The sequence below is a fragment of the Arachis ipaensis genome, chromosome B01, assembly GCF_000816755.2.
Source record: "Arachis ipaensis cultivar K30076 chromosome B01, Araip1.1, whole genome shotgun sequence".
Lineage (NCBI taxonomy): Eukaryota > Viridiplantae > Streptophyta > Magnoliopsida > Fabales > Fabaceae > Arachis > Arachis ipaensis.
The window spans coordinates 6268496-6284390 of record NC_029785.2 but is presented as its reverse complement, the minus strand read 5'-3'; the positions used below and the strand labels follow the sequence as shown (position 1 = coordinate 6284390).

Here is a 15895-nt window from a genome sequence, read left to right as displayed (position 1 = left end):
TGAGAACTAATGAAGGAGCTCAAATCTTTTTCTTTTTCTTTTTTTTTCACTCAATTTCAATCTCATCCAATTATACAACACAGGCAAAGGAGTTGAAGATATCAAGATAATGTTGTGTATCACTGTATCTTCAGGCTTGAGTGTGAAATAGTGAGAGTGACCGTCTGTTCTTCAAATTCAATTATTTTTGAGTGAATTACTTTAATAAATCAAATTCAATTCAAAATTACTCAGATTTTTCAAAACAAAAAACTACCTGAATGTTTTAAATTAATAAATTCGATTTATCCAAATACATACTAAATCGAATTCATTAGATTCGAATTGCATGTAAATGGCATTCATGTATAAATTGAAACTAATGACTTCAATTTAGATACCCACACTAAATCGGAACAATGAGATTCGAATTTTGATTAATGTAAATCGAGCCCATTCAGTTCGATTTAGACCCGTGAATAGCTGTCTATAGTAAATCGAAGTCAATAGTTTCGATTTAGTAGTTTCTATAAATCGAAACCCATAGATTCGATTTACTTTCAACGTCTCCCTCAAGTAGTTTCATTCGATTTACATGCAATCAAAATTCGAATCTCGTTGTTTCGATTTAGTGTGGGTATATAAATCGAAGTTATTAGTTTCGATTTATACACAAATGTCATTTGCATGCAATTCGAATCTAGTAGATTTAATTTAGTATGTATTTGGATAAATCGAATTTAATGAATTCGATTTACATAGAAATACAGTTTGGAACATTCAGATAGCCTTTTTTATTCGGAAAAACTCTGCATCCATGTATTTTTTTACATGGTTGTTAACCAAGTAATTTCCTCCACACACGCGTCCCCCACCCCTCACTCGTTTGTCATACACGCGCTACATATAACGTGCTGCAACCTAAAGTTTTACTCAACGTAAACCTTCTACTGCAACGAAAACCTCCTCCTTCTTCTCCGCTCGCGTTCTTCCTTATTGATCTGCATTGCCTTCGTCGTTCTCCTTTGGTCGCGTTCATCTTCTTGTTTTCTTATTTCAATCTAGTTGCATTTATCTTCTTCCTATTCTTCTTTGTTTTCTTCTTCGATCTGCACTTCTGAATCGAAACAATAATGACTCAATTTCAAATCAGGATAACGATTTGGATTACTCTTCTGAAACGAATCAAACTGACAAAGTTTGGATTATTCAATTTTGAATCGAATTGAATGTAATGCAATTGCTAATTTGAATTGAATTAAATGGACGGAGGTGTACTGAATTGAATTGAATTGAATTGATAATATGTAAATTGTAGGCAGAGTTATTTGAATTTGATTTTATATAATGGATTATGTTTCGTTCACTCTTTACTATACAATTGTTTCACCATGAGTACTGTGTTCGGTTCACCATGAGTACTGTGTTTGGTTCACCATGAGTATTGTGTTCGGTTCATTCTGCAGAAAGCTGTTTGAATTTGATTTTATATAATGGATTATGTTTCGTTCACTCATTACTATACAATTGTATTGTGTTCGGTTCACCATGAGTACTATGTTCGGTTCACCATAAGTACTGTGTTCGTTTCATTCTGCACTATTCAAAACTCTTCTTCCTCGCCTTCTACTGCTTCTTCACTAGAGAGAGAAGGAGGAAAAGACAAAAAATACATCAGCAACAACAACAAAAGAATGACGATAGGGTTTCAGAGTTTAGGGTTTATGGGTTCAGGGTTCAGTGTACAGGGGTTCAGTGTGTTTCAAACTTTCGGTTCGTCCCGGGTATTAATTTCGGCTCACCGTGTTCATGGTTGAGGGTTCAGGGTTCATGGTTTTAAGGGTTTAGGGTTTACGGTAGAGTTCAGGGTTTATGGTTTAGGGTTTAGGGTTTAGCGTTCAGAGTTCAGAGTTCAGAGTTCAGAGTTCAGGGTTCAGGGTTCGGGTTTAGGGTTTAGCGTTTAGGGTTTAGGTTTTAAGGTGAAGGGTTTAGGGTTTATGTTTTAAGGTTTTAGGGATTTAGGGTTTATGGGTTCAGGGTTCAGTGTTCAGGGTTCTGGTTTTAGTGTTTAGGGTTTATGGTTTAGGGTTCAGTGTTTAGGAGTTCATAATTTTTTGGTAAACAGGAGAGCGATTTGGATTACTCTTCTGAAACGAATCAAATTAACAAAGTTTGGATTATTCAATTTTGAATCGAATTGAATGGACTGCAATTGCTGATTTGAATTGAATTAAATAGACGGAGGTGTACTGAATTGAATTGAATTGATAATATGTAAATTGAAGGCAGAGTTATTTGAATTTGATTTTATATAATGGATTATGTTTCGTTCACTTAGTACTATACAATTGTTTCACCATGAGTATCGTGTTCGGTTCACCATGAGTACTGTGTTAGGTTCATTCTGCAGAAAGCTGTTTGAATTTGATTTTATATAATGGATTATGTTTCGTTCACTCAGTACTATACAATTGTATTGTATTCGGTTCACCATGAGTACTATGTTCGGTTCACCATGAGTACTGTGTTCGGTTCACCATGAGTACTATGTTCGATTCATTCTGCACTATTCAAAACTCTTCTTCCTCACCTTCTACTGGTTCTTCACCAGAGAGAGAAGGAGGAAAAGACAAAAAAAATACAGCAGCAACAACAGCAAAAGAATGACGATAAGGAGAAAACACGTGAAGAAGAAGGAACGCGAAAAAAGGAGGAGAAGGAGGAACGCGAAGAAGAAGAAGACGCTCCGTGCGTAAACAAGCATGAGAAGAAGAAGAAGAAGAAGAAGAAGAAGAAGAAGAAGAAGAAGAAGAAGAAGAAACGTGGGGGAGAAGAAGCGTTAGACAAGAGCAATTTCGTGTGTGTTGGACTCGTGTATTTCACGTTTCATTTAATGGTATTAGATTTTTTTAGTGTTGGGCCAACTTGATTACATGGTTACATGGATGTGTAGCACCCCCATTTTTTATTTTGGAAAATCAGAATAATTTTGAATTGAACTTGGTTTTTTTTGTGACTAATTGAACTTAGTTTATTAAAGTAATTCACCCATTATTCTTTTTATTTCTCTTTTTTTAATCTTTCACTTTTCCTGTTCAATTATTGAATGTAGATTGTCGAAATTAATAAAATGAAAATTACAAGTAAAAGGTGGCGTTAAATATTTGCCACATATCTAATTTAATAATTGATTAATTATATATATAACACTGATATAATGATATAAAGATGTTTCATCATGAGAACTTGAATGATCAAGTACCTAGACACGTTTCAAGTATGATGCCTCTTTCTCTTGTACAATAAGATCTGGACATTTAGGCACTGAAAGATTTCTTTTTGTTGAGTTAATTGTTTTTTATATTAACATTAAAAATTAATAAAATAAAAATTAATCTCAAATTAATAACATCAATCATGCAGAGCAAAAATAAATTTTTCTTAGAACATACAAGAAATTTTTAAAAATATGTAATATCTCTTTCTTTGTAGAATTTTGTAAAATGAAATTCACATCAATTAAATAAAAAATATCCTTGTCATCTCAAGATTTAATTAGCATTGGATTCATTTTAAAGTGTTTCTACCTATTTTCTCATAATATAACAGTATCATGTTGTAAACATTAAAATAGATTAAGAGTCTCCAAATCCTTTACATAAACTGTAGCATCTCTTGACCTGCCGGGTTGGGAGATACCGTGGGAAACCAAAAAAAATAAACCACACAATGAAGTGTCTTTTTGTTTCAGCTATACGTTACAGTTGCATTGCATTGCCTCTTGTATACATTTAAGTTTTAACTGCTAACTAAATAGATTTTAATTCTACTTAACGTTAACTATTTAACTTATTTAATATAAGGAGTTAGTAATTTTACTTTAGAGATTTTCTGAGAGATGTTTAATACAGAATGATTATATTGAAAATTCAAAAAGTTTAAATTTTCAATATTTTTGTAATATGTTTATTAAAAAAAATCAAACTCTTTTTTCTATAAATAACTTTAACAAGTGCATTTTAATAAAATATTTTATTTTAAGGTGTTTATATGATCCATCCAATTACTAAATCATCAAGTTTACATGAACTTTAGTTTATGGATAAATTCTTTAGGAATAAAACTCTACGTCTAAACAAAATTCTTATCCAAATCTATTTAAATTGTTGTAAAAACTTTTTAAATAACGCGCTCTTCTCCTTTTCCTTCTCTGTTTCTTTCTCATTCTCCTTTTTCTCCTCCTCCTCCTCTTCTTCCTCCTCGAATTTCTTCTTATTCTTCTTCTTCTAAATTCACGCAAGCTTCTTCTTTTTCTAAATTTGCACACGCATGTTTTTTTTCTTTCCTTCTTCTTCTCTTCCTCTTAGAAATTATCAATTCAATTTAATTCAGAACACCTGCGTTCATTCAATTCAAAACAATTCAATTCAATTCATAATGAACCGAACATGTTATTAAAGTGAAACAATTGTATAGTACTAAATGAACGGAACATTATCTATTATATAAAATCAAATTCAAACGGCTTTCTGCAGAATGAACCGAACATGTTATTATGATGAAACAATTGTATAGTACTAAATGAACGAACATTATCCATTATATAAAATCAAATTCAAAACAGCTTTCTGCATAATGAACCGAACACGTTATTAAGGTGAAACAATTGTATAATACTAAATGAACGGAACATTATCCATTATATAAAATCAAATGAACCAAACATGTTATTAAGGTGAAACAATAGTATAGTACTAAATGAACGGAATATTATCTATTATATAAAATCAAATTCAAAACAACTTTCTGCATAATGAACCGAACACGTCATTAAGGTGAAACAATTGTATAATACTAAATGAACGGAACATTATCCATTATATAAAATCAAATTCAAAACATCTGTGTCTACAATTTAAAGATTATCAATTCAATTCAAATTCAGAACAGCTGCGTCCATTCAATTCAATTTAGCAATTCCATTCCATTCACACTAAGTTTGGAAACCATTTAACATGAGAAAAGAATTCTATTTCCTTTAAGAAAAGAATTCATTTCTATTTGAAATTCAATTTCATGATTTGGAATAGAATTCAAGTTTAAAGAGTGTGAGAGTTGATTTGGAAATCAGACCCCTTTTTTGTCTGATTTACAAATGAAGAAAAAATGGGAATTGAAATTCTCAAAGGAATTCAAATCATTCATGTTTAGTTGTTCCAAAGCAAGAATCAGAATTCAACTCTTAGTGAATTCTAATTCCTAGCATTCCAAACAAGCTCTCAATTCCGATTGTAAAAATAATTCATTAACAAAATATTGGTGTTGGTGATGACGACAATGAAAAAGGAAAAGAAGAAGAGGAAGAGAAGAAGAAGAGTCTGCGTGCGCGAAGAAGGAGGAAGATGTATGCGTGAATTTGAAAGAAGAAGAAAATGACATATACGTGTATTTGAAAGAAGAAGCGCGGGACAGGAGAAGAAGAAAAAGCTTGTATAACAACGCTCTTTTAATGAGAGTAGTTTTTATTAATATTGGACTTACTTGAATAAAATTAAATAAAAAAAATACTTAGATGTGTAGCAATACTCATTCTTTATATTACATAAATAAGTTTTTTCTTATGATTACATAAGTTACTTGTTAACTTAAAAAAAGGGTAACTTACATATTTAAANAATTTATATATTATCAATTTATCATATCAGAAAAATAAAACTTAAATTTTACACGCACTATTTGAATTATTATGAAAATGAATAGACATAATTTAAAACATTTTAAACCATTTACCAATTAAGAATTATCACCATGAAATAAATAACAAGAAATTTGTTTTCCACGCTGACTAAATGAATTATAAAATAAAATGTATTTTAACAGCAAAAAATCAGACAACTAGATTTTACCTAAATCTAAACTGATTTAGTATTTAAATAATTAAATAAAATTCAATAAAATCGAAGATTTTTTCTTAGCCAAATTGCATATGTCCCACACATGGACAATTGTACCCTTTATTCTCATGAATGAAATTTCTACCTTTGGGAAAAAATGCATTATTGCAACATTTTCTTTTGCACTAAGGCAAAAGTTTACCATAATCTTCTCATTCACATTTCACTCAATAAAAATCTTTGCAACAAGAAAAGAGAAAGATAAAAATAAAAATAAACAGCAGAGAGAGAAAAAGAAAGAGAAAGAGAAAGAGAGAGAAAAAGCGTTGGGGGTGCTGAGTGCGGTGCGGTGCGCGAGGGTAAACAGAAAACTGAAAAAAAAAAAAGAAAAAAAAAATGAAGAAATCGTCAGGAAGCGCTGCAGAGAAGAAGAGAGTGCGACGTTCCTCCGCCGCACCAGATCCCAGCTCCGACGCCCCTCTTAGGGTTTATCTCTTCTCCCATTTCCTTCTCAATCTAGGGTTCCATTTTTCCAATTCCAACTTTTATTTTTATTTTTATTTTTTTTAATAATCATGGTTGTAGGATTATGACTTCTTAGAAGATGACATTCTCATAATTTCTTTTAATTACGAATATTTTTATTTTCTTTCGGGATTTTAGGCTGGAACTCATGGGTTTTGTGCTTATGCATCTGAATTTCATGGCTTTTTGTTTTGTTTTTTTTTATATTATTGTTGATTGAGAAATTTGTGTTTGTTATGTACAGTCATTTAGTTACTTACAGTGAAGGGTGTGCTTGCACTTGGTTGAAACATTATGGATCGAATTTTATTTATTTGTTATTTATACTCTTTTTCTTGGAGTTTGGATTTCAGTAATGTACTGATTAATGTTGTTGTAGTCGTTCTAGATCAGTTGGTCAAATGAAGCAGTTGTTTAAGATAGAGTTTTTGATTTAGTTGTCAATGTCTCTCTTTTAGTTTCATCTGTATTTTTCTTAGGATATGAAATTTTTGGTGAAATTAGAAGCCCTAACGTAGTTCTTAATTCTTATTGACATTTAATCTGGTGTGTATTTGAACTTATGTGTTGATCTAGACTTCATGTCAATTTCTGATTTTCTGGAACTATTTTCATTCCTATAGTTTTACAGGGTATATTTAATGGTTCTCCATTTTTTTTGGCCCCCCATTTTGTACAGCAAGTTAAAGTTGTTTCTGTCATCTTTTGCATTTGTGTTGAGGCTGTTTTGTTTTTCAGAAACAAGCTGCCAAGAAAGATGTGTTTCAAGTGTTTGCTGAGAAGGTTAGGGACCATAAGGATTTGGTTTCTAGGTGGGCCGTTCTACAGGAGACACGTGTTGAATATTTTAGAGGGAAGGATTTTGTGAGCTTCATGAAAAATCATCCAGAACTCAAAGATGTTCTCGAATCGGACAAGAACTTAGAAACAGAAGATATTGCTAACACTCTACTTGCCAAAAATCTTCTAGTGCGCTGTGATCGCGTAGTAAAAACTGTTCGCCCCGGGAAGAAAAAGCTGTCTACTTGGCCTGCACATTTAGAAATTTTCCCTGTACGTACATTTTATTTTGGCGTGAGCTTCTTTATTGCAGTAATTGAATTGCAATGCTTATGATAGAAAGTTTAACCTAGACATAATTTTTAGAATTCTTCATCCACTGCATTGCTGCTATGTTTAAATATTATATTCGTTTTTGGTCCTTATTGCTTATCGGTTGTCTTGTTTCTTCTTCCTCTGGTTTTTGCATGGCTTTTTTATGTAACTTACAGATGTATCTAGGGTAAGTATAATAGAACAAAGTTTGGACTCTAGGGAGTAATCATAATAAATTGATGATGAGTTTTAAGTGAAAGCTAGACCTGGCTGAAGTTGTATCTAAAATTTAAAAAGAATCTATGGTCACCATTAATGGACATATGTGTCTGCTTTACACGGTTACTTGTGCTATACTAGGAAATGAATAACCTGATGGTTTAATCCATGAACATCATCTTATTCTTGGGTTTATCTTTCATAGGTATGGTTTCAATTTACTGTATGAACTGCAGTAATCAGTAGCTGATGCATTTTTAGACTGGTGCGCTTTTGTCCTATCTGTATTTCATTGATGTATCTGTGGTTATATTGAGATATATTTACATTTATCTTCTATATTTTGGCGGTCATTTTGCTATTTCCTTTTAGAAGATTTATATACAAGCATTGTAAACTGTATATAAATTTTAAATGCATATTCGTTCATATCATCCCGTCCAGTTTTATCTTTGCATTAGACTGAAGTGATTTGATTTCTTTGGTTTTGAATCTGACAGAATTAAATTCTCTTTGGCAGGAGCAAGTATTTTCTGAAAATGATGCTTTTTTTGCATGGACATTTGTAAAACGCCATCCACTTTGGCAGACACTCCTCTCATTCTTCTGGCCTGTGTTAACATTGGCTATTTGCTTGTTTCCTGTGTATCCTCATCGCTGCAAGCTACTAATACTTTACTCGTGTGCTGGGATCCTTTTTCTAATTCTCTCTCTACTTCTGAGTAAGTTCTGTTTTTCTTTAAATTTTGATTGTTTTCCTACTTTCTTATCTTTTCTTGGAGTTTTGATTGTGGTTTTACTGTTTTAGATTCTTGTTACCGATTTTCACTTCTGAAGTAAATATTATTATAGCCCTGGAGTGGTTAATGTTCATATATAATATTTATGAAAATATAACAATTAAAGACTATTTATTTTCTATATACCTAAACGCTGGATTTTTATGATTTGTCAATTCTATTCTATGTTTAATCAATGCATTCCAAACACACTGAAGAGTTTAAACCCATGAAATACATATGGAAATGTTGTGAACATTATAATGAGTGTTTATGGGTATGTTTATACCTGATATTAGTATTCTGCTTGCAGTTCTCCTAGAACACCTAGTTGTATGATGACCATTTTGTTTTTCAATTTCCTGGTCATTACTTCATAAAGTGAAGTTGTCTCAGTGGCTTTTCCCAAGAGTGGACTCAATCTATAAATGTCTTAGGTTAAATGGTCAAGTAACCATCTCATCATATTCCTCTAGAAGTGGTTCTGTGATTTATGCTTGAATAGTGTCCTTAGTCTGCTTTAGTGATTTATAGGGGACTAATGTCTATTCTTTATATTGTAGTAAGAGCTGCAATGTTTGGTGTGCTATATATTATACTTGGAAAGAGGGTATGGTTTTTCCCGAATATCCTTGCCGAAGAAGCAACACTGCGAGAGTTGTTTAGATTTTGGCCCAAGAAAGATGAAGAGGAAAGACCTAAGTGGACAACTAGGATTTTCTATGCCATACTGGCTGTGCTGTTCATATTGTTGCTGAGGCATCATGCACCTGATGAAGCCGCCAGAGCAAGGTGTGTTCCTTGACTTGATGGAAACTATTTGCCGTTCTTTCTATCGCTTACTACCTCGTTGCATTGTACAAGTCATGGTTTCTTTTATGGCATGCTTGAATGAAGTTTTTATATATATTTTTTAAACTTTCTACAGGTATCAGAAGAGGGTATCTAACATCATTGATGATGTTCTTGAATGGTCTCCAAGTTTAGCCCTGTCTGGAATGATGGATAAGCAACAAAATGTGTCTAATGCCACAGGATCCTCTGATCCTACCTCACAACCAAACAGAACTGCTGGTGAGCATAGCGCTCCACCTGATGGTGATGAAGATGATATAAATACTTCTGCGGAACAGTATAATACTGAAGTAATTGATAACAACATAGATGATGCAAGTGAAGATGATAAACATCAGCATGATTAAAAGTGAAAAAAAAAAGAACTAAATTAAATATCTCTAGTCACTAGAACACAATTTTCCTTTTGCTTTAAGAGTGTAAAAGTACCATGTATGAAATAATATAACAGTAAAGTCGTTCCTTCTTGAATCTATGCTTTGTAGAGGATTATATATGGCGTAATGCGAGTTTTTCAACGCGATTAATAGGGTGGAAGATGGAAATACATATTAGCTGAGACACAAGTTGATAGCAAATTTATTTATGGTAATTGAACTACCCTAGTAGAGAGGTATCAACAAGATTTTAGTTAGATCGCTGCAAAGAAATATGTTTCAGCACCCTTATATTTTCATTTTGCGAAATTTTATTTGTATATACTTCTTTGATGTTAGTAATTAAAACGAAGGATCAAAGATCTGCCACAGCAGGTTTGCGATGGAAGTGGAGAAATTCTATGACCTGCCTTGACGTAACCAGTTTGATTTACAATTTGTATGTCGTTTTATGATTTTTTTTTATAATAAAATTTATGAAGGATTTATTGGTCAAATAGTCTATTAAAATCTTTATTAAAACTTCTTGTTTAGTAGAACGATATAGTAAATACCTTTGATTACACGATAGTATTAGATGAATTTGGTGATATTCTTTGGTTAAATTTTTTTTATTAAATATATTAATATTGATTTTATATAACAAAAATTATAACAGTGAAATAATTAAAATGATTATATAAATAAATTATCCGAAATTGATAATCACATTCTAATTTAATGTAGTTTTGTTATAAATGTACTTTGTATTACGTGTAATATATTTAAATTTGAGAGTGGCAAACCTAATGTGTCTATTGACATTCATAATTTTTAAAGAAAATTTCACTCTCTTTTTTTAGAGATATTAAAATGACTCTTTTTTTTTATTTATTTTTTTATTGATTAAATTGTATTTTTATCAAAATATTTTTTTAAAAATTTAATAATTAAATTATTTTTTCTAATTTTTCTAATTTTTATCAAAATATTTTTTAAAAAAATTTAATAATTAAATTATTTTGCATACCAAAATACCAATATTAATTTTCTTTGTGAAGTGTATACACTAGACAAATTGGAGATGTCTAGATCAACTATTTATGTTGTTTGTTCTTTTGCTATGGTGGCTCCACAATTTTTAATATACATAATAATTTCAACAAAAATTTCTAATATACATAATAAACAAATTAAGTCCCTAACATAGATCACAAAAAAATTCTTATAAGAAAACCCTTCAAAAAGTGATTTTGTAGTTCTGATAAAATAAGTAATAATCATAAGTCTGAAAATTAGATCTAACTAAGTCCAACTGAGTTAATGGAAAACTGATAATTAAACTAATTTGGTTCAAATAAAAAACCAAGTGGTAATGAACTGATAAAAAATTGGTCAAACTGATATATTTTTTAATTATTAATCGATCTAAAATAATAAAACACAAAAAATTTACTTTTTTTCTAAAAAAAAATATACACAATCTTCGAAATAACTTCACTCGACCTTGTCTTTTTCGTCAAAATGTATTTTTGCCAAAAGATAAACTACCAAAAATACACTCAAATAATTTTGTGGTTGACAAAAATATCCCAAACTTTATATAAACAAAAATACCCTCAAATAACTTTAAAATGTGATAAAAATGACCCAAAAAAAATATTTTTTTGTAGGTGACAAACGACTTTTATATTTGATAAATTGCTTATACATTTGAACTAAAATTTTTTAGGAATATTTAGATAATTGTTTAAAAAATACACAAAAAAAATTGATCTCTATATTTTTATTTTATTTTTTAAAAGTATTATTAATTGTTGAAAAAAAAGATAAAACACAATATATACTTAACGAAAAATTGCTAAATTTTAAGGATAAAAATATTTTATTTTTTTAACCATACTTACAAAAAAACATATTAAAATTCAATCTCTAAAGCACTTTTTAATAATACATATTAAAATATTTTTGTCACGTTTTTAAATTATTTGAAGACATTTTCATCAATAACAATTTAAGTACATTTTTATCAACAATAAAATTATTCAAATACATTTTTGGTGATTTACACTTTGCGAAATCATAAAAACCTATTTGTCCCGATCTCCAAAACTTGACACATTTCATTGTGACAGGCACTCAGCTATTTAACGAGTACGTAGATTCCTCTTAGGCTTTAACGAATCAAATCAATAGAAAAAACCAATCCGTTTAAGATTAATTTTAGAAATGACACCACAAAAGAAAAAAATTCCTTTGAATAATTAGTTACATACCTGAGTTGTATTGCTAGTGACGGATTAAACACCTACCTAATTGATTTCTGTTGCCGTATTGCTGATAAAAAAGTTACTGATCTACCACTACCACTGAAGAATACACCCAAAACTTTCATTTTAACTCCTACTCAACTAGAGAAAAGATATAAACTACATGAATAAAATAATAATAATCATAACTAATGCCAATATTTTGTTATTTACACTACTATATTTGCACTATTAAAATCTAAATACTTCCAATTTGTGCACTTATAAATTTTCTACTCTATGTAATTATCCTCCATAACTAACTTCACCAAAGCACTGCTAAAACTTCATAACACAAGCCCAACAAATAATGTTATGTGACCAGATTCATGAGTCAAATTGTCCTATGATGTCTCATCACGTTAACATTAAACAACCGGTGAGGTTACACAAGCTAAGAAAACCAGTCAAACTGAGAGTTGGTACATCAATAGTTTTGTTCCCATCAAAGTCTTCTGATCTGACCATCCATCTCGGCTTGAGCTCTCACTAACACTATTCACTCTGTACAAAATGCAAAAAGAATGAGAAAAGAATGGAGGATTGATTTGACTTCAACAGAAATCACATACCCCAATCACCATCATTCTTTCCCCAAACATCATTTCACACCATAAACAGAAACAAAGCCAAGAATGATTTGCCGCTTGGCATGTATATTTGCCAAGAATGTTTTACAGATAACCAAGGTATTCACCCAATATATGACACTAGGATACAAACCAACCTTGGCATCTATACCCCCCGCATGCAGGGGTCTACTGAATAGCAAGGCGCCTCGCCGATGCGTGCTCGTTGGTGATGCTTCCCCGTTGCTGACCCGAACAGTCCCCTTCATCCACTCTGTCACCAGAATGCAAATGATAAGATTGCAAACCATTATGACTGTGGTAGGAGCCACTGCCATTTTCGTATTTGTCGTGCACTTTCGTTCCCCTTGCATTTAGTTGCACATTGGGAGAGTTCCAAGTTTGATTGGAATCGCAAGGCAAAGGTTCAGAACCAGATGAACTGATTGACTGTGATGACAGGACTGGACCTGAACCATCCTTTTCCTTGCCCTTGTTTGAGCCCTCAACTTCAGATTTCTTTGCAAAACGCCCTCCGGTACCCCTTGCCCTTCTCATAGCATGCTGATGCCGAGATTCATGAAGATATGGCTGAGCAGAACAGATGTTAACACAGTGTGAAGGAGGATGCCAGATGTGAATTTAGAATACATAAAAGCATGACCACAGAACTAGTAAAACCAAATTCTAAATGTTCTTCAAAACATACTTGAATGGTTCATGAGCAGATTTTATAGAATATAAGCTCTAAACTCTATAATTGCTTTCATCGCTTTTAAGTCCATATACAGGTGACTTCTAATGATGTCAGAATTCTATTTGCAATCACAACCATGGTTCAGGAAAAAGCTACAAGAGTATTTTGAAAAACCAATTAGCAAAGAACAAATCACAATGACAAACCTATTGCACTCACAGATTAAGTCAGTGGAGTGAAAATTATGGCAAGCTCATTTTTTAGGATTCAAACAAATGTTGAAGATTTGAGGTGAAGGAGCTTTACACTAGGTTCTCTTATTTTAACTTTGTTTAATGGCCAGCAATTACTAGGCTTCCTTTCTACTTATCTTGTGCTATGCCAGACATTCTCAGATAAATTGAAATCCCTTCATGTCCTAACAAAAAGTTTTTAGCCCAACAAAGTGCAATATGAGGTTTAGTGTTGTAGAAGGCAACATAGCAGCACTAAATTCTCACACTTGAAAACTGTGATTAGGTAGCACGTATACAATACAAAGGCAGTACGACAAAGGTAAGAATAGCAAATATGCACAAAGGCAATACCTTTCTGGATTTTATTAGCTTCTTTTCAAGTTCTGCTTTTGCTCGAGCCTGTCTTCGCCTCAGAATTCCTTGGTATTGCTTAGCATTCACATAAACAGGCTCTTGTGCCATCTCAAGAGGTAATGGCATTCTGGCATGGGGCATTCCTATAAAAGGAGCAAATCCCTGATGGTAAAAATAAATAAAATATGGTTACTTATCTCACTGTTACCTGCATATTACCATTGCTTTAAAGAAACAGAAAAATCAACGAGAGACGAGATTACTATGAACAAAAACAAATCATGATGCTAGTTATCACCTGCACATGAAGTAACATTTAATCACATGTACCAACAATGATAAACAACACATACCAATTGCTGGGGTCCATAAGCTGCCATCATGCCCCCATAGTACGGATCTTGATAAGGATTTGTAGCACATGCCTGCATTGAAAGAATTTAAACAAAGTTAGGAGTTCCATTCTTCCTAAAACAGAAAAGCCTACATCTATAAATTCCAAAATAACAAAATCTCCATAAAAGAGATATGTAATAGGCACATATTTATGCCATTGAAACAAGTCATTGATATTTACAACATCCATGTTTTATATCTTTATAACAAAAAAGGAAAGTACATACAATTGAATGACCAACGAGTTCCAGCTGTGGAGCCTGAGCGAGGCCTTCTTCGCGCATTGAAGGTGCAGAATGCTGCATCCCTTGGTTTTCTTGTCCATAATTTCCTATGGAAAAGACACATGATATTTAATCTCACATATATTTGCATAATTTCATGAAAAAAGTGCATGATTATAATTTTAAGTGCCAATTCATCTTTTTTATCTTCTCTTAGTTTAAGGTTTGTAAATAGCTAGAAATACCCTCAAAGCACCTGATTGATTAGGATCGGCAGGTTGTGAATCCTTGGCAGCATCATCATCTTCCTCATTCATCCCACTATTGGATAAGGACTGACCTTCCTCATTGGATTCTGAATCACCATTAGGGCATTCAAGAGAGGAGGAATTGGATGCATTTGCACCAGGCATTGCTTGAGGGATAGCACTGTAGCCACCACCATGCCACCAAGGCTCAGAACAAACACCACTAGGTTGAAAGGAATGTGGATCCGACCTCAGTCGATTTGCAGTTTCAGACTTGGACTGCATATCTTTAGACACACAACTTATACCAATTACATAAATTCCATTCCACATACTAAATCAAAGCTGAATAATACTAGAAACAACAAGAAAGAAATCATTGGGATAACACAGATTTTATTTTCTACAGAATGTTATACAAGAAACTTGACAACCCAGTGAAATAAATTATGATTCACTATGAAATAGCAAATTATAAATCCTTGGCCAGCACAAAATTCAATAAACCTATTCATATTAACCTTAGAACAACATCAACCAACAGCTTCAGTGAAAGATATAAACAAAAGGAGCATAATTCTAAGACTATGTTACAAATCCTGTTAGTCATATTCAGTGAGTTAACCAAACAGAACCACAAGACATGCCAACGCATGCAACCTAACTGTCTGCCAGACAACGCAACACACTCCCCACGAAGCACCTAGAATTTCCCCAATTTTCCCACCTAATTACACTACCTTAATAGACCCAATTTCACCTTGTTCCCCCAAATTCCCACCCAACCCTAGCTCACATAAATCCTTAATCCGCCATAGCAAACAAAAAATAGTCGTTTCGTGATTCCTCACAAGAATTCTCACAGCACAAGCCATGCAGCTACAGAATTATTCAACCCAGATTGAAAAGACTAAGAAACGCACAAATTTCACCCCCTCAAGTACAAACACAAAACCCTAATCCCCAACCAAAGAAACGAATCAACAAGACAAAATCAAACCAAATTCACCTAATCAATCAATAATTTTCAAAAGGGAACAACAAAACAACGGAAATTGAGCCAAAATCAAAGCAATCGACTCACCCGGGAAGAACCACAACCAGAAAACCCTAGATTTTGGGTCCTCAGAATCTGACAGAAAATTCAAAAGCGCTAATCT

The 15895-nt window shown here is 32.3% G+C and overlaps 2 protein-coding genes across 4 annotated transcripts in view; one reads left to right on the top strand and one right to left on the bottom strand.

Annotated features, from left to right (window-relative positions):
• LOC107611881 lies at window positions 6087-9821 on the top strand. The gene is made up of 5 exons (XM_016313782.2): window positions 6087-6359; window positions 7137-7451; window positions 8233-8434; window positions 9055-9283; window positions 9420-9821. The coding sequence occupies exons 1-5, from the start codon at window positions 6270-6272 to the stop codon at window positions 9691-9693; spliced, it is 1110 nt and encodes a 369-aa protein (XP_016169268.1). The 5' UTR covers window positions 6087-6269; the 3' UTR covers window positions 9694-9821.
• The window catches only part of LOC107611622 (nuclear transcription factor Y subunit A-1), a 20750-nt gene continuing 16989 nt past the window's right edge, over window positions 12135-15895 (bottom strand). Inside the window, exons 1-6 of one of the 3 annotated variants that reach the window (XM_016313606.1) lie at window positions 14744-15889; window positions 14491-14594; window positions 14221-14292; window positions 13865-14029; window positions 12739-13171; window positions 12135-12515 (exon numbers count right to left, since the gene is read on the bottom strand). In XM_016313606.1, coding sequence (XP_016169092.1) covers window positions 12770-13171; window positions 13865-14029; window positions 14221-14292; window positions 14491-14594; window positions 14744-15068 — 1068 coding nt within the window. In that variant the 5' untranslated portion in view covers window positions 15069-15889 and the 3' untranslated portion in view covers window positions 12135-12515; window positions 12739-12769. Of the gene's footprint in view, window positions 13172-13864; window positions 14030-14220; window positions 14293-14490; window positions 14595-14743 lie in introns of all 3 variants that reach the window. The other 2 variants (XM_016313661.2, XM_016313553.1) reach the window with 2 other exon arrangements.